General features: G+C 39.1%; 1 protein-coding gene across 1 annotated transcript in view; it reads right to left on the reverse strand.

Annotated features, from left to right (window-relative positions):
- Positions 1-9,598: 9,598 nt before the first annotated feature.
- TMPRSS9 (transmembrane serine protease 9) overlaps positions 9,599-20,601 on the reverse strand; it is a 123,287-nt gene continuing 112,284 nt past the window's right edge. Inside the window, exons 15-19 of the mRNA XM_086947258.1 lie at positions 19,484-19,597; positions 18,990-19,161; positions 15,577-15,842; positions 14,320-14,456; positions 9,599-9,969 (exon numbers count right to left, since the gene is read on the reverse strand). Of these exons, the coding sequence (XP_086803384.1) occupies positions 9,808-9,969; positions 14,320-14,456; positions 15,577-15,842; positions 18,990-19,161; positions 19,484-19,597 (851 nt within the window). The 3' untranslated portion in view covers positions 9,599-9,807. The remainder of the gene's footprint in view (positions 9,970-14,319; positions 14,457-15,576; positions 15,843-18,989; positions 19,162-19,483; positions 19,598-20,601) is intronic.

Here is a 20,601-nt window from a genome sequence, read left to right on the forward strand (position 1 = left end):
GGGTTGATCATTTTGCTACCATCTATGCTGCACCAATTTCTGGTTTATTCCCTGTGTCCTTCCTTAAACCACCGAGGGTCGATATAACCTTAGCAGAGGTAGAAGTTGGCATTACCCAAAGCACAGGGAATAAGGCACCGGGCCCTGATGGCCTACCCATTGATATCATTAAATCAAATTCGGAAATCTGGGCTCCACTCCTTTAAAATGTTTTTAACAATCTTACATCCGCTGCACTACCCCCTACCTGGTCATTAAGTATTATCGTTCCCATTTTCAAAAAGGGAAACCGCTTCCTACCGAGCTGTTATAGAACCATTTCCCTTATCGATAATACCCTAAAAATTCTCGGCAGGATTTTGTACAGTAAGATTTTAGGCTGGGCTGAGGACAATGGTATTTTGGAACACTGTCAGTTAGGTTTCCGTAACAAAGTAGGAACCACTGCACAGTGCCTCAATCTTAACTTTGTCCTAGGTTAATATAACATTGCACGCAAATCAGCACTTTATCTTGCTTTTATGGATTTGTCCTCTGCATTCGATCTTGTGAATAGATCAAAGCTCTGGACAGTCCTTTTAAATTATTGTTTGGATGAATCTCTTGTGCACATTTTAGCTTTTTTGCACAAAGATCTTAATGCCTGTGTGAGGGTTGGCCAGGGGGGTGAAGTGACGAAAGCTTTTAAGGCTGGGCTGCGTGCTGGCTCCTCTACTTTTTATTATTCATATTAACGGGCTGCGCAAAACCCTAATTGAAATCACGCACGATGTCCCCAAAATTATGGGTAAACCCCTCCCTGTTTAATTATATGCGGATGACGCAGTGATCATGGGCCGCACCCCGAATGCCCTACGTGTTTTGGTCAAGGGGTCTGTTGATTATATGGAGTCCCTCGATCTAAAAACTAATTAAAAAAAATCTTTTATTATGTCCTGCGGTCCCAAGAAACGTCAGCTAGGCTGTATTTCTGTGGGCACTGATAAGCTGTAGTCTACCAATAGTTTCCCATATTTAAGAATGGTCTTTGCTGCTAACAACTCCTGGACTCAACACATTGCGTATGCCAGGGGTAGGTTCTCGAAGGCCATTAATTCTATCCTCAGCTTACCCCGCCCAAAAAATACAGGTTCCCTTGTGGCTACTTTAAAGATTTATAAAGCTCAATGCATTCCTGTTGCCACATATGGAGCAGAGGTTTGGGGCCTCGTTAAGAGCTCCCCCATACAATATGAGGAGAACAGGTTCCTTAGGAAGATACTTTGCGTTCCCATTTCGTCCTCCCAATATGTCTGCCATGAAGAGCTGGGCATGAATTTTATTGAAGATTTTATTCGTGCACGACCAGCTCTTTTCTGACTCGCTATTTGGAAGAACCCTGCTGCACTACTCACAAAAGATATTATTTTAGATTGTATGAACTGTGATAAGTGCATGGACATTCCCTGGCTTTTGGGAGTGTATAAAAGTCTTAGCAGTATTAACCTAGGGAGTATTTTTAATAACTATACACTTCCAATGTTCTTCCATCTAAAATTGACATGCGTAATTTTTTGTACACACTTTACGCCAGGGAAAGAGTCCACAGGGAATCTTTAAAGAAAACTGTGTCTTCGTATTTGTCTCTCGCTTTTTTAATTTCACCACTGCCCCGCTACTTGACACTCCCGCTGAATCACTGGGAGCGTGGCTTACTAATTTCGTTTAAGGGCTGGTACCATTAAACTTGCACTTTGTTTCCCCCTTGGCCATGATAATGATTCTGATGCCCTGCCTTGCCCGTGTGATGGCACGAGCGTACAATCCACCTTGCACTTTTTATTTTTTTGTAAATTTTATATGAAATACATCAAATGGTTTTTAATTCCGTATTTTAGACAACACAAACCTATTAGCTCAGAAAATGCTTATCCATTGTTATTAACCCTGTACGATGATGAAATTATCTTTCGCACTGGCACTTTTTTGCGCATAGCTGTTCGAGCAAGACAGTTGATGTTTGATCTATAAATCTTGGCCTTTGTATATTCATTATGGTGATCTTTTTATATTAAGCTGTTTTTTAATGCATTGTTTTATTTTTATGTATTGCACTTTTGTGGATACTTGGATATCCGAATAAAGCTAACTGAATGAATGTCTGGAAATATATTTAAATGTAATATTGACACTTATATTGGTAATATTGACACTTATTTTGGGAATATTCATCAATGGAATATTGACACTTATATTGGGACTATTTATAATGGGGAATATTGACACTTACATTGGGTAAATTGACATTTACATTGGCAATATCTATGAATGGAATATTGACACTTATTTTGGAAACATTTATAAATGGAATATTGACACTTACATTGGTAATATTGACACTTCTATTTGGAATATCTATTAATGAAATATTGACACTTCTATTGGAATATTGATACTTCTATTGGTAATATTCATAGATGGAATATTGACACTTCTATTGGTAATATTTATAAATGGAATATTCACATATCTGGGGTATTTTGACACTTCCATTGGGAATGGGTAATATTAACACTTATATTGCGAATATTATGAATGGAATATTGACATTCATAATGGAGAATATTAACACTTATATTGGGAATATTTATGAATGGAATATTGACACTTATATTGGGAATATTTATAATGGGGGAATATTGACACATTGGAAATGGTTATAGTGACACATAATGGGAATATTTATGAATGGAATATTGACACATATTGGAAATGGGAATATCGACATATATTGGAAATATTTATACATGGAATATTGACACGAATATGATACATATTGGAAATGGGAATATTGAAACTTATATTGGGAATATTTATGAATGGAATATTGACGTTTATATGGGGAATATTGACACTTATAATTGGGAATATTAACACTTCTATTGGGAATATTTATAAATCGAATATTGACACATATATGGGGAATATTGACACTTCTATTGGGAATGGGAACATTGACACTTCTATTGGGAATATTCATAAATAGAATATTGACACTTCTATTGGGAATATTTATAACTGGAATATTGACACTTCTATTGGGAATGAGGAATATTGACACTTATAATGAGGAATATTAACACTTCTATTGGTAATATTTATAAATGAATATTGACACTTCTATTGGGAATATTTATAAATCGAATATTGACACTTCTGTTGGTAATGGGGACATTGACACTTATATATGGAATATTTATAACTGGAATATTGACATTATATCGGGATAGTCTATAAATGGAATATTGACACTTATGTTGGAAATATTTATGAATGTAATATTGACACTTGTATGGAAATATTTATAAATGGAATATTGACTTATATTGGGAATATTTATAAATGGAATATTGACACTTCCATTGGGAATATCTATCAATGGAATATTGGCACTTCTATTGGTAATATTTATAAATGTTCTATTGGTAATATTGACACTTACATTGGGAATATGTATAATGGGGGATTATTGACACTTCTGTTGGGTATATTGACACTTACATTGGGAATATCTATGAATGGAATATTGATACTTATATTGGAAATATGTATAAATGGAATATTCACACTTTTATTGGTAATATTTATAAAACGAATATTGACACTTATTGGGAATGGGAACATTGACACTTCCATTGGGAATATTTATAAATGGAATATTGACACTTATATTGGGAATATCTTTAAATGGAATATTGACACTTCTATTGGAAATATTTATAAATGGAATATTGACACGTCTATAAATGGAATATTGACATTTCTATTGGGAATATTTCTAAATCGAATATTGACACTTCTATTGGGAATATTTATAAATCGAAGATTGACACTATTATTGGGAATGGGAACATTGACATTTATTAATGGAATATTGACACTTCTATTGGGAATATTTATAAATGGAATATAGACACTTATATTGGGAATATTTATAAATCGAATATTGACACTTACATTGGAAATATTTGTAACTGGAATATTGACACATACATTGAAAATATTTATTTTGGGAATATGTATAAATGGAATATCGATACTTCTATTGGGAATATTTATAATGGGGGATTATTGACCTATAATGGGAATATTTATGAATGGAATATTGACACATTGGAAATGGGAATATGGACATATATTGGAAATATTTATACATGGAATATTGACACGAATATGACACATACTGGGAATGGGAATATTGAGACATTTTGGGAATATTTATGAATGGAATATTGACATTTATATGGGGAATATTGACCCTTATAATTGGGAATATTAACACATCTATCTGGAATATTTATCAATTGAATATTGACACTTTTATTGGGAATTTTTATAAATAGAATATTGACACATATGGGGATTATTGACTGTTCTATTGGGAATGGGAACATTGACACTTCTATTGCGAATAATCATAAATGGAATATTGGCACTTTTGGGAATATTTATAAATGGAATATTGACACAATTATGGGGAATATTGGCACTTCTATAACACTGACACTCATATATGGAATATTTACAAATGGAATATTAACATTTATATTGGGAATGGGGAAAATTGACACTTCTATTGGGAATAATTATAAATCGAATATTGACACTTCTTTTGGGAATGGGAACATTGACACTTATATAGGGAATATTTATAACCGGAATATTGACATTTGTATCGGGAATTTCTATAAATGGAATATTGACACTTATATTGGGAATATTGATACTTATTTTGGGAATATTTATAATGGGGAATATTGACACTTCTATTGGGAATGGGAACATTGACACTTCTATTGGGAATATTTATAAATGGAATATTTACACTTCTATTGGGAATATTTATGAATGGAATATTGACTCTTATATTGGGAATATCTATGAATGGAATATTGACTCTTCTATTGGGAATATTTATAAATTGAATATTGACACTTCTGTTGGGAATGGGAACATTGACACTCATATTGGGAATATGTATAAATGGAATATTGACACTTCTATTGGGAATATTTATAAATGGAATATTGACACTTATATTGGGAATATCTATGAATGGAATATTGACACTTCTATTGGAATATTGACACTTCTATTGGTACTATTTATAAATGGAATATTGGCACTTCTATTGGGAATATGTATTAATGGAATATTCACATATCTGGGGAATTTTGACACTTCCATTGGGAATGGGTAATATTGACACTTATAATGGGGAATATTAACACTTATATTGCGAATATTTATGAATGGAATATTGACATTTATAATGGGGAATATTAACACTTACATTGGGAATATTATAAATGAAATATTGACACTTACATTGGGAATTTTTATAATGGTGGAAGATTAACACATTGTGGAAATGTATATATTATCACATAATGGGAATATTTATGAATTGAATATTGACACATATTCGATATGGTTATAGTGACAAATATTGGGAATATTTATTAATGGAATATTGACACATTCGAAATATTTATACATGGAATATTGACATGAATATTGACACATATATGGGGAATATTGACTCTTATAATGGGGAATATTAACACTCATATTGGGAATATTGAAACTTATTGGGAATGGGAATGTTGACACTTCGAATTGGGAATATTTATAAATAGAATATTGACACATATATGGGGAATATTGACACTTCTATCGGGAATATTTATGAATGGAATATTGACACTGATATTGGGAATATTTATAAATTCAATATTGACACTTCTATTGGGAATATTTATAATGGGGGATTATTTACCCATATGGGAATATTGACACATATTAGAAATGGGAACATTGAAACTTATATTGGGAATATTTATGAATGGAATATCAACATTTATATGGGGAATATTGACACTTCTATCGGGAAAATTGATACATGGAATTCTAACACTTCTATTGGGAATATTTATAAATAGAATATTGACACATATATGGGGAATATTGACACTTCTATTGGGAATGGGAACATTGACACTTCTATTGGGAATGATTATAAATAGAATATGGAGATAGATGGGGAATATTGACTCTTCTATAACATTGAAACTGATATTGGAAATATTTATAAATGGAATATTGACATTTATATTGGGAATGGGGAATATTAACACTTCTATTGGGAATATTTATAAATGGAATATTGACACTTCTATTGGGAATATTTACAAATGGAATATTGACACTTCTATTGGGAATATTTATAAATCGAATGTTGACACTTCTATTGGGACTATTTATAAGTGGAATATTGACACTTCTATTGAGAATATTTATCAATGGAATATTGACACTTACATTGGCAATATCTATAAATGTAATACTGACACATTGGGAATATTTATAAATGTAATATTGACTCTTCTATTGGGAATATTTATAAATCTAATGTTAACACTTCTATTGAGACTATTTATAAGTGGAATATTGACATGTATATTGGAAATGGGGAATATTGACACTTATAATGGGGAATATTAACACTTCTATTGGGAATATTTATTAATGGAATATTGACATTTAAGTGGGGAATATTGACACTTGCATTTGAAATATTTATAAGAGATGATTATTGACACATATTGGAAATGGGATATTGACATTTATATGGAGAATATTTACTCATAATGGGGAATATTAACACTTATATTGGGAATATTTATAAATGGAGTATTGACACTTATATTGGAAATATTTATAATTTGGGAATATTGACAGATTGGAAATGGTCATATTGACACATAATGGGAATATTTATGAATGTAATATTGACACATATTGGAAATGGGAATTTTGGAAGTATTTATACATTGAATATTGACACATAGGGGAATATAAACACTGCTATTGGGAATATTTATAATTAGAATATTGACACATCTATTGGGAATATTGACACATTGGGAATATTTATTAATGGACTATTGACACTTCTAATGGTAATGGGGACATTGACACTTCTATTTGGAATATTTATAAATGGAATATTGACGCATACATTGGAAATATTTATAATGTGGAATATTGACACTCATATTGGGAATATTTATAAATGGAATATTGACACTTACATTCACAATATCTATAAATGTAATATAGACACTCACATTGGGAATATTTATAAATGTAATATTGACTCTTCTATTGGGAATATTTATAAATGTAATATTGACTCTTCTATAAGGAATATTTATAAATGTAATATTGACACTTCTATTGGGAATATTTATAAATCAAATGTTGACACTTCTATTGAGACTATTTATCAATGGAATATTGACATTTAAGTGGGGAATATTGACACTTGCATTTGAAATATTTATAAGAGATGATTATTGACACATATTGGAAATGGGAATATTGACATTTATATGGGGAATATTAACACTTATATTGGGAATATTTATAAATGGAGTATTGACAATTATATTGGAAATATTTATAAATTGGGAATATTGACAGATTCGAAATGGTTATATTGACACATAATGGGAATATTTATGAATGGAATATTGACATATTGGAAATGGGGATATTGACATATTGGAAGTATTTACACATTAAATATTGACACATAGGGGAATATAAACACTTCTATTGGGAATATTTATAATTAGAATATTGACACATCTATTGGGAATATTGACACATTTGGAATATTTGTTAATGGACTATTGACACTTCTAATGGTAATGGGGACATTGACACTTCTGTTGGGAAGATTTATAAATGGAATATTGACGCATACATTTGAAATATTTATAATGGGGAATATTGACACTCATATTGGGAATATTTATAAATGGAATATTGACACTTACATTGGCAATATTTATAAATGTAATATTGACACTCACATTGGGAATATTTATAAATGGAATATTGACACTTACATTGGGAATATTTATTAAATGGAATATTGACACTTCTATTGGGAATGAAAAAAATTGACACATACTGGGAATATTTATAAATGGAATATTTACATTTATATTGGGATTGGGGAATATTGACACTAATAATGAGGAACATCAACACATATATTGGGAATATTGACACATATTGGAAATGAGAATAGTGACACATTTTGGAAATATTCATAAATAGAACATTGGAAAATTTATAATTGGCAATGCTGAATAGTAACAGTTATATTGGGAATATTTATAAATCTAGTATTGACATTATTATTGGGAATATTGACTCATTGGAAATGGTTATAGAGACACTTTAATGGGAATATTTATGAATGGAATATTGACACATTTGGAAATATTAACACTTACATTGGGGATATTGACACATTTTGGAAATATTCATAATGGGGAATATTGACAATTATAAATGGGGAAAATTGACATTGGGAATATTGACACATACATTGGGAATATTTATAAATGGAATATTGACATATCAGGAATATTGACATTTGTATGGGGAATATTGACACTTCTATCAGGAATATTTATACATGGAATATTTATAAATGGAATATGGACACTTCTATTGGAAATGGGAATATTGACACATATTGGGAATATTTATAAATGGAATATTGACACATATGGGCAATATTGACAGTTCTATTGGGAATATTAATAAATTGAATATTAACACTCATAATGGGAATATTGACAAGTATATTGGAAATGGGAACAACTTATATGGGGAATATTTATAAATGGAATATTGACACATACATTGGAAATATTTATAATGGGGAATATTGACATTTATACTGGGAATGGGGAATATTTATGAACGGAATATTGACACTTTAATGTGGTTTTTTAAAATGGTGACAAAAATATATACTTCAGATAAAATGACGTGTGTAGTCATTCTTTGAAGAGAATCTAAAAGATGTTACATTGTAAATTCATGTTTAATAGGTCCTTTGTAACTGAAGATCTTTCAAGCCTACCTCATGGTTGTTGATCAGGTTTAAATGCAAAGAACACCATAACATCTTCCAATCATTAGCCTTGGGATTAACTCTTGGCCTCACCACACATGCATGTCCCCAAAGACACAAGATGATGTCTAACATTCACCTGTATTACTGCCATTTGTGTCATAAAGTGAGTGTGGATTCTGTGTGTATGTTTGACTAAGACACTCTCCGGTAATGCGCGCTTTATAAAATCATTTCATTCACTTGTGAAGCAGGAAGTTCTTTGGGCACTGACGTATTAAGTAGCATAGTATCGCTGTTAATAAACCCTGGAAGGTCATGCTCAAGGGGTGCCCATTCAATGATAAGATTCTCTTTCCTCCTCCCCCCCATTTGCAGCCCAATTACACCGGATTGTAATGATGTAATCAATGAATGGATGCGATTAGCATCTTGTAATGCTTGAGTTAATGTGTGTTTTGAGGTGGTCTTGACTTTCAAGGCAAAAAGCTAGTAGTCTACCTAGAAGAGTTGGTGCAACTTTGAAACAAGTAAATAAGGTAACATGCATTGCAGTCAATCAGATATATCACATTTATTTATAGAAAATTTTATCTAAATATCATAGTATAGTTGGGGGAAATAAAAAAAACGGGTCACTACAGCTACCATCGGCATTTGCACAGTGAAGTCTTTTGCAGCATACACTGAATTGCATCAAAGTTGTGGGAAATCTTCATCAATCAGACATGTCAAGGAAAAGTTCATCATTGGGCTTGTCTTTTGTCCAAATTGAAGAAATCCCTCTTTATCTTGAAAATTCCTTCTTTCCTGAGTGGACCATAGAAATCTCACAACCTTAGATTCTGTCCAATCCAGCTCCTGACAGCAGTGACTCGTGTGTAGACTCCTGGGAAATAGGCCCTGGCACATCCATAACCCCAGCTTGTGATGCCAGCAAGAAACCATCTCCCTGAAGGTTCCCGACAGGCCAGTGGACCACCAGCATCACCCTGGAGAGAAACAAAAAAGAGCAAAGATGAAGCAAATAAAAAAACAACCGGTATTTTCACCAATCAAAACAAGTACACACTAAAGCACATTGTTGAGTAAAAAATTAATTCAGTAACTAGTCTTTCCATTAAGGTCGTGCTGCACAAAATACCACCAACTTACATGAAGTAGGTGGTCTCTGGTGTAGTTCAACCTCACTGCTGAGGTTGGTGGATATATTTGCTTTTTTTTTGTAAAAGTTGTTTTTATTGACATTTTGAAAATATTAAACCACAGATTGCGACAATCCCGCTTAATTTCCCTCGCAGGGGGGTACGGTTTGGGTATGCAGAAGTCGTTGAGCTCGGCTGAATAGTAACACTGGCCCAAGGTCCGCAAGCTGCGTATCGAGCGTAGGAACATACTTCAGATCGGACTCAAGGGCCCAGGGCCCGCAGCGGGCTTCAGTTCAGGGCGGCGTACCTCTAGCTCGCCGAGTAGATAGCCTGGCCGTCGCCAAACCCCCCACCCCCCCCAACAGCCCTGCCCACCCGTTCCCACCCCGCTCCCCAGTGGTGGTAACACACATTCATTCACAGAATCATACAGTCAGAGCAACTCAGGTCTGGAATAGATGAAGGCCTCGTAAGGAGGGAGGACAAACTGCAGAGGGCAAGCCGCTAGATAGAAAGCGGACCAGAGGACCCCAGCGGAAGGAGAAGTTCTTGAAATCGCCCCAAAAAATGTCCGCCATTCGTTCCATACTTAGTAGCCTCCAAAGCCTTGCATGCCATAGAGCGAGTGCCGGGGCCTCCTTTTTCTTCCAGGCTGCAGCCAAGGTCAACTTGGCAGCGCCCGTACAAAGCCAAAGAATCTTTTTATCAGCTCGTGTCTGGTGTTCGAGGTCAGGGTCTCGAAGGCCTAGCAAAACATGGTCTAGCGTGTCCTTGATAGGGTAGCCCAAGATCTCTTTGATGTGGGAGAGGATTTACGCCCAATAAGGACGGATGATCGGGCAATCCCACCATATGTGGCGAAAATCGCCCAGCATTCCACAGCCCCTCCATCACCTATCCGAAGAGTCCGGAAAAATCCTCTTCAATTTGGCTGGGTACATGTACCAGTCCATTGTGGTTTTAAGATGGGCCTCCCGGAGGTCCAGCGAGTGGTTGTGCCTCGCGATGTCATGCCAAAAATGGAACCACTCTTCGTCTGATATGGGGTGGCCCAGAAGGTCCTCCCAAAGCCCCATATATCTTGGCCTAGGAGATATAGAGGTGGAGAGCAGGAGGTCGTATAGGAAGGAGATGGTACCTTGCATGCTGGAGGTTCTTGCAAGAAATGCCTCAAAAATAGTGGGTGGCCTGGTAGCTGCGTCTTTGACTGATGGCGATAGCGCCCAGTGAAGCATCTGGGCGTGGCGAAATTGCTCCAGTGGTGAGACAGAGTAGTCTCGCATACAATTGGCGAACGTGAGTGGTGCATCCCCATGGAAGAGGTGTGTAAGGGCGTAACAGACCCCGGCCCTACAGGCGTCGAAAGGGCCCTCACGTTCTGCAGGGGGAAAGGAGGGATTAAAATGAATCTGTGTGTATGGGGACGGGAAGGACGTCCACCGTTCATCATGGTAGACCGAATCCCATACCTTCAGGGTGGTACTCGTGGGGGTACTGATGTACGCATTCTTGGGTCTATCCCTTTTTGGTTTCCATGCCATGTCCCAAATTGTCCTCCCCGCCACCGAACGGTCCATATGCAGCCAATGCTTTTCAGACATGGGCTGCGACCACTCCACAAGGACCCGGAGCTGTGCCGCCTTGTAGTACAAGTGCATATCCGGAAGGCCCACTCCTCCCTTCCTCTGCGGGCGCCAGAGGGTAGTGAAGGAGAATCGGGCACGCCCACCCTGCCAGATGTAGCGAAGCATCATGGATCGGAGGCGGCCAAAGAAGTCGCTTTCGGGGATTATGGGGAGGGCCTGAAAGAGGTACAGCAGTTTGGGCAAGAGGGACATTTTGATCGCATGGATCCTCCCTAGCCACGAGATAAACATAGGTTTCCAGCGGGCTAGGTCACCTTGAATCTTCGTCAGGAGCGGGGGAAAGTTGGCGGCATACAGCTTCCCAATAGTGGGGGTCAGGTGGACCCCTAAGTACACTAAGGAAGTGAGGGACCATGGAAGTGGCGATAAGAGTCGAAGGCGGGCGACCTCAGCAGTGGGAAGTGTAAGGTTGAGAATATAGGATTTATTCAGGTTGACTTTAAATCCTGCAACAGTCTCGAAACTCTCCAGGGCCTCCTGGACATAAGGAAGGGAGTGGGCGGGATCCGCCACAGACAGCAGGACATTGTCCGCAAAAAATATAGTTGCTTTTTTAATGGTTTGTTAAAGTCCCTCACTTAATGAAGTTTTGAGATACAGACAATGTATATGCAATTCATCACTTTTGCACCTCCGTTCTCATGATAATTAGTATTTGAGGACTAAAAACGATTTCAGTGAGGGGGAGGAAATGGCTTGGTTTCGGAGTCAGCCACTAAAAGGCTCAAGTTCTAAAGCTGGCTCACCTTATGACCAAATTATTTGAGTTTTAGGATGTATTTAATCCTTCTAAGTTTTAGCTACTCTTATTCGTCACCTGTGCATGTGCTTAGAATCCATAACATGCCTGTTGGCCGAATGAGATTTCTTAAATATGACCCGGAACTCTGATATTCACTGGTTACTTTGTGACTCTCTACTCCCTCCTCTATTGATCCAGACAAAGTCACCATTTCCGCTAGCCTTTCTGAAATTATTCACATTATAAATATAGTAACCTGTTGGGATTAATCATGGAATCATCTTTGGCCACAGTGAAATAAACAATTTAACACTGTTTTTTTACAAACCATTCTAAGAAAACAATGTATTTACTCATAAGCAATAGTTTTTGTAGAATTTCCACCTTCCAAACAAGTCCTTGGAGTAAATTTACAAATGCTGATATGTTACCCAACCCATCACCATTTACACAGGACACAAAAATGAAATGTCTCCTCAGCCCTAGTCTTGGCTGTGAGGTGTGGTCCACGATGGACCTGGGACAATGACTACGGGAGGAGTCTTGTAGAAAAAAGAAATCTAAGGAACTAGACTTTCACAGACTATTAAATAAGACAAGGGCATAAATTCCCACAAATGTGTTGTTTGTTATGACTACCTCCATATGGATTGCACATTGATGAGAGGCTACAACCACGCTTTGTTTACAAAATAAGGAGAAACTTCTGTAAAAGACTATTGTAATTTCATTTGTAAAACCCAGTGTTAAATTGATGATTTCACTGTGGCCATAGCTGATTCCTTGATTAATCCCTACAGGTTACCATATTTATAATGTGTAAGTTTGAGCACATCTGCTTCTGAAATTATAGCAAACATCAAACCATATTAAAGTCTTGCCTATGACAGCACATCTGATGTCTCTTGTGAGATATTGTTACCTGACAGAAGACTTGGAAACCACCCATTTCCTACTATTGGTCAGCTTCATGATCACTCACTTGCAGGCTTCTTACTGGTCATGTGCCGTAGGCTTTCCCTCATCTGCTTTTGTTTGTCCCTCGCATTGGGGATTAGGTGCAACGTTTTTACCTATTTAGCCCTCTATAAGAGGGTGTTTTCCTCTAGCGAGCTCCCTTGTGTACTTCTCAGCCATCCGTGTTACTCCTTATTCACCTCCAGTCAACCCTACGTTGTCTGTGAGATCCACCAGCCCCTATTGCCTGCAATCCATTTTCTGTTGCCTTCCTAAGCCCATTTTGCCTGTGTTTACGCCTGTGCTAGCTGACCATCCTGCCTGTCCACGTGCATCCCCCCGCCCCTCTCACCCATCCTCCATTGTTAAGATGCTTTCCTCCACATGCCCCCCGTTCTCTGTGTGCTCCCTCAACCCTTCTCGCCTTTTTTTACTTCCACCTTCCTGCTGTGTTGCATCCTCCCAAAGCCCATGCCCACATTTGCTTGTGGGTTAGGGTGGAGGCAACACAGAGGAAGGGTGAAAGAGGAGGACACACCTGGAGTAGACAGGACAGGTTAAAAAGTAATGGTAAAATAATGCTGACACTGCCAGCGCTAAAGTGCTTTTCTCAACAACAAAAAAAGCTCATTTGCACTGGCTGCATCATAGTGTTTTCTTTTAGCCATGCTGCACAGCAGCTGCGTTGCTGTACAGAAAGGCTACATATCCTTGCCAACTCAATAGCTCTCAACTTTGCCAATCATAAGATGGCTGAACTCCTGTATTTTTGCAGAATTACACAGCTCTTTTTAGTAATCAAGAGATGCCCATATCTTGAAAGTCACACTGCACCATTCTTTTACTTACTGAGCAGCTGTCGACTCCTCCCTGCGTGACCCCAGCACACAACATCCTGGTACTTATTTGAATGGGGTAGAACTTCTTGCACGCTTGGTCACCAATGATGCTCACTGTCCCCTTCTGTAGCTGCCTTGACATCACACCTTGTAAATACAAAAGATGGAAAGTTATACTCAGATTTCTTTATGCCACCTTACATTTTATTGCTCCACAGTTGGTAAAGCGTACATTTATTAGAGTTTGATCAAACTATTACAATGTTGAAAACCTCTTATTCATTCAGTTGCAATAGATCATATTTGACATTTTGAGGTATAATTCTCATATAGTATGTTTGTTGATGGGCTGGTGTCGAAGGAGCCTGTGGGTGAAACTGGGTGGTACTTTGTTCGCCCATTGTCTTAGAGAGGTTGCTGAGATTAGGGCCACATCAGCCATACAAGCCAAATTTAAAAATGGATTTGAAGCCTCACTACTATATAATTTAAATACCATCTTAAATTCCATTGGGAATGGTGATGAAAAAGACCAGAGGTGGTGGGATGAACAGGGCCGGACTATGAGTGGGTAAAATTCAATTAAGTTATTCACATGATACACTTTTCCTGCCTTGATTCAGGAACATATGATAGGCTGAGCTCAGTAAAGAAATGGGGACAAAGAAACCAACCTCTCCAGTAGGACACTGAAATCTTCTTTGACAAACGCAGCACAGAGATCTACAATGAAGAGGTCCCTGTGGCGACTATTTCAAGCGTTGCTCCCCAAATCAAGAAGGGTAGTTTCCGTCCAATGCCCCGGTCTGAAGCATTTGAAGAATGTGATTATTTTCTTCGTTTAATGGTTGTCTGTGGTATTTTCTATTAATTTTGTCTACAGAAGAAGGTTGGTGATGAGGTGACAAATGTTAGGGAAGGTAGGGTCTGCTGCTAGCTAGATTATGGGGAGAACTAAAAGGAGTGTCCTTTATGCAGGGACCCCATTCTACCATTGCGTTATAGGTGTCTGCTGGTTGAGAACTGTAGTCTTCAATAAGCTGATTACTGGAGGGATTTGAGTTTCTGTAGCTAAGTCTAGAAGGACTGGGGGTATCTTACACCAAGTCACATCTTTCAATATACAATTGCTTGTAGTGATTTTCCCCTTTAAGTAAGGGTGAGGAGGGGTGGTTGAAAAGAACCCAAAATATGCTCCATTCCATAAATAGTGTTAAGCTCAACCTAACAACCCTTGAATAAAATATGATCTAGAATGTGGCATTACCTCCTTCCTTAGTGGATCCCCATCCGGTGATGAAGCACTTGGTCCCTTCCCTGAAGACGTGTGTGGCGTCGGGCAGGCAGATTGGTTTAATAACATTGTTGAAGCCCAAAGGCATTGGGAGTTCCAGCAGGGCCACATCGTTGTCTAAAGTGTAGACATTGTAGAAAGGATGCTTATGGATTCTGTAGATTTTCTCAACCCTTCCTTCAATGCCGTTCAGAAATGGGGTTCCCAGGTAGGCCATCCACAGCTTTGGGTCACTGTAACTAAGAATATTTAGAGTATTTACCTAAAGAAACGTCTAGGCTTGACTTCTTAGACCCCACAAGACATAAGTTTACTGAGTAAGTGGACATGGTGATGACAAACACACTATGTTTGTTTACATGACTCTTACTCTACAGAATGAACTACCGGTTGAGAAAAGGCTAAAGCAATCACTCTGTAATTAAATATTTCATTCTTGAAATCACTCTCTAACCTTACCCATACAACAGACCTTCAACAGAGTCAGATGAATTGCAATATGATGAGGTGAATTCTAGTTCATGGTTTCTGACAAAAGCACATGTTGTAAATTTTAGTTTTTTTAAAACCAATACCCTGGGAAAACAAATTACAAAAAAACATTGAGACGATAATACAAAAATATTACCCTCATTGATGATCTTGAATAGCAATCATCTTAGATTGCAATCATAGACCTAATGTATCTTCAAGTGATTTGGATGGGAAGTAAAACAATTGTATCTATTGTCTAACAGACATGCTGGATCAGTCACTGTTGTAATATGGACTGTGTTACAGTGCCCTCACACTTTTTGCCACACTTTGCTGCGATAATTGATTTGAAAGTGTGCTGGGTCCTGCCCACAAGGCCCAGCACCAGTGCTATTTCTCTCAAACTGTAAATGTGAATTGTACACCCAATTGGCAAGGTGCTTTTACACCATTTTCAGGCTGTAGTACATGGTATCAGTGGTACCCAGGGCAGGGATGTAAAAGGGGTACCAGGGCTGCAGCGTGTATTGTGCCACCCTGAGTCACCCGAGTAAAACCGAAGTCTGCCAGTCTGACATGTCAGCCCTGCACGAGCAGCTTGCCTGCTCAAGTGCGACCCTGCACACATCATGTGTGACAGTCACTTCACTGCGTTTAATGTATGTCAGTCACCTCTAAGATAGGCCTCCTATGTGTGGGAGTATATGCGCAAGCATATACTACCCCGTGATAGTGTTCTAAACGTAATTCATGGGCTGGCATTAGGACATTACCTATATGTCCAGCTGCATGATGGGCCGGCCGATTTCTTTCATGTTTGGTGTCAAACACGGCACTATTTGACGCCCGGCACAATGGTGGTGTTGAGGGTTCACCAGCATGTACCCAGAAGGCCCTTTAGACAGTACCCACCTTATTAACCAGTGTTCCTGTGCCTTGGCTGGCTTTTTTGAAGCCCTGCAGCCAAGACAGAAGTCTGACCTCATGCTGGGAAGTGTGTACCACTCCCAGTGGTCAAAGGCAAAGGTCCTCTGTGAGCAGGGGGTGACACCTCCACCCACACAGGATAGCTAGTGAATTGCACCACTGGTGTGGCAGTGAACCTCAAAGGCTTCACTGGTGCCACTGAACAAAGGAACTGTCCCCCACTTGAGGACAAAGCCTCCCCCGGGCACTATTTTTCGGGTGCTGGCGGGAAATTAGCTATGCAGGAGGAGTCCAGCTTCACAAGCCTGACCACACCTCTAGCGGCTGGCAGCCTGAGGTGTACAGCTGAGGATGGTTCTGGCCTTCTCGAATGTAGGCTTAGAAACAGGTTTTGACTAGTTTTAGTGACATACACCCACAGGATGTTGTCACTACTGAGGGCGGATTAGCTGCAGGACTAGCTGCCCGTTGGCTAGTAGCTCTTACACCCACTAAATCTAGGATTTAAGGAGCACCCTAGAACCTGAGATTCGATGTGAAACAAGAAGAGGTCCGTGTCTGCACAAGAGCATAGCTGCACAAAGGAAAGGCGCGAAGCACTTACTGCCCCTGTGTCAGTCACCCTGCACCCACAGGACTACACTTTGCCGAGGACCAGAGACCGGTTCCAAAAGGAAAAGTGAACCCCTCTGCAACCTAAGGACTTCACTAGATCTCCCCAGGACTAGGGGTACTAGTCCCCTGTGGCTAGCAGAACTAAACTGCATGTGCATGACCACCAGGACTGTCTGCTGGTCTCCGACAGATTTTTGCCCAAAGAAAAGTGGTCAGCTGTCTTCAAGGAGCTGTGAACTCTACCCTCAGCGAGGCTCAAGTGTCTATGTTGCCCACCTGCATGAAGAAAAACCAAGACACCGTGTTTGCCGGTGCCAAGGCTTGTTTGTGGTTAGGCTGTTTGCAGACGGCTTTCTTCAACGCTTTTAGAGGAGAGACCAACATGCACTAACCAACCATCCACCACAGTGGCTCCGTTGTGAGACTATCGCATTTGCTTTCTCTGTTGGCAGGCCTGCTGAAGCAGAACCCGCAGATCCTGTGCACCTCTTCACCCTGGTCCCATGAGCTACGTAGAGCGGATCTGCCCGGTGTCCTATGGCCCAAGACACAAATGCTTAAATTCCAAGTTTCTTTGTTCTACTTGACCCACAAGCACCCTTTTGGTAAGAGGTGCATTTAAATGCCTGTGTTTTGACAGCTCTGCACTTTGGTTCCCCAAACCATGCAAAATTGTACTGACTGTCCAGGTCTGGTCTGTGGGCCCCAAAGACCCTAACCTTGAGCTGGTTCCGTTGAACTCGCTCCCAAAGTAACTGATTGCATATATGTGTTTTTTCCATTGACCGCAACTTCAGTATTTTTCACATTGCAAAGTATTGTTTATTTATTTCTTGAAAATAGATAATTCCACTCCATTGATTTCATTTGTGTCTAAAAATCAGAGCTATTTTTAAAAATTGGTGTTGGATTTCTCTCGAGCCATGTCAGTTACTTATCGTCCATGTTGGTGATGTGAAATGCTTAACACATGCGCCTCTAAGTAGCCTGTCTGCTCTTTGCCACTCTACCAGGACTGAGAGAAGGTGTACTGAGAGTACCTAGGGTCCAACATTGTGTACTGTGTTAGTATTACATGGTAAGGCACCTCTGGAATGCCACAAAATACTTCCACCCTCCAACACTCACCCTTTTAGCTCCCTTAAACATTCACTCATTTATGGACCCTAACATACACTCATTATTCACTTGCTTAGACACCCATTTAAGTACTCAGTCACTTACATATTCCTTCAGGGACATTGACTCTCAATGATTAAATACATTGCTTACTTTATCATTTCTCACAATATCACTCATTAATTCACACCCATTCAGTCTATCTACTGCTCACCATAATCTCTTGCCTTAATAGTAGATGGAAGACTTACACATCAAAGCAGTGAGCTGCAGAGAGCAGCCATCTGTCTGCGATCAGGACCGCGCCACACTTGTGCTCTTTCCTCCTCAGCCAAAGGCTGACCTGCCAGGGCCACTCACCACGCGAGGCACCGCTCCCACCCACAATCTTATTGAATCCCAGCGAGGGGGCGTTTCCACAGTCTAAGAGAAGGAGAGGAAAGAAAAGTATTTAGGGGTAGCTGCATCATCAATTAAGAACACTGCATTTTCTTATTTGTTAAGGCTATATAACTATCACTATGTCATAGAAGTTATCCTTCAGGGAGGGGGCCAATGGTGGAAGGAAAAACTGGAATGTTTTCTGAAGAGTGTTTGTGAACCCAGCTGGGCGGGGCATGGACAGCCATATTAGGTGTGGCGTTTACTTCAATAAGTAAGGTCTGGTGTCCAGTAGCAACGCAATACTACGTAGTTGGTGGGCATAGGCTAAAAACCCTATGAGAGATTCCATTTGTTTACGTACCACAGTTGTGCTCATCAGACCCGTTGCTGCAATCCGGTACCCCGTCACACTCCGGGTTCAACTTGCTTATGCATGCTTTGTTAGAACACTTGTAAGTATAGATGGTGCAAGGGACTGGAAAAAAACAAGGAAAATATAACCACAACTTTTACATTGTAACAATAATACGCAAATAACCATGCACTTATATAGCTATATATTGTAAACCTACCTGGGGATTAATTGGAGTGCTGTACTTTATTGCATATTTAAATTATGCAATTCAGTTTTTACACAGAGAAAGAATATGAAATTTGTGCCAGATTACCAGGCTGTTGAAGGGCAAGTAGAGATGGCGGCGGTTGGAGCCTAGCCAGTGTAGCCTGGGACCACACATGAAGGCGAGCAAGCCAGGAGCTGTGTGCTACTGGGTCTCGTCTGCCCGGCGGGAGCACATTTAAGCTAGCAGCAGTGGCAATAGAGCGACTAGATTAGGTCAAGCCCATTGGTTGGGTGCGGCTTGCGACCAGGGGTGGGCACCCACCCCCACCCTTGTTTCTCAACCTACACCTTTGTCTGCCCTCCACAATTAGCCTGTGCGGCAAGCGCCCAGCCTTGACTGCCCTGTTTTCCAACCCACCTTCTTTGTAGCTCTGCCCATTATCACCCCTTCGAGCGTGGCCAGTACAAGGACTTTGGAGGACACATGCTTTACCTCATGCTAGTGGTTGAAGGATGATACGAGCACAAGAACTAGTTCTCAAAACCAGCTGTCTGAGTATAATTAGCAGAGGCGGCCAGAAACAGGGTGATGCGACTTGCTTGCTGATTAGTTTTGTTGCCTGTCGCAGGCTTCAACTTTGTACACCTTTGTAGCGTGCTCCTGCGGCTTACCTTGTGAGTATATTGGCTTTTTACAACAGTGATGGGGAAGTCAAGCAGCACTTTTAACCTTTTTTGTCATTCCTGTTGCAAGGTTTGGATAATCTGTAGTGTTTTTATCTAGGAACCTGAATCAATACTACCATTTTATGCCCTTACACGGTTATAATCAATAGATATCCCTACAATGGCATAAGAAGCAGATCCATATTTCAGTAAATCGCCCTTGCAGCCCAAGGCATGGCAAAAGCTACTTC

Source organism: Lissotriton vulgaris, chromosome 12 (assembly GCF_964263255.1).
Source record: "Lissotriton vulgaris chromosome 12, aLisVul1.2, whole genome shotgun sequence".
NCBI lineage: Eukaryota > Metazoa > Chordata > Amphibia > Caudata > Salamandridae > Lissotriton > Lissotriton vulgaris.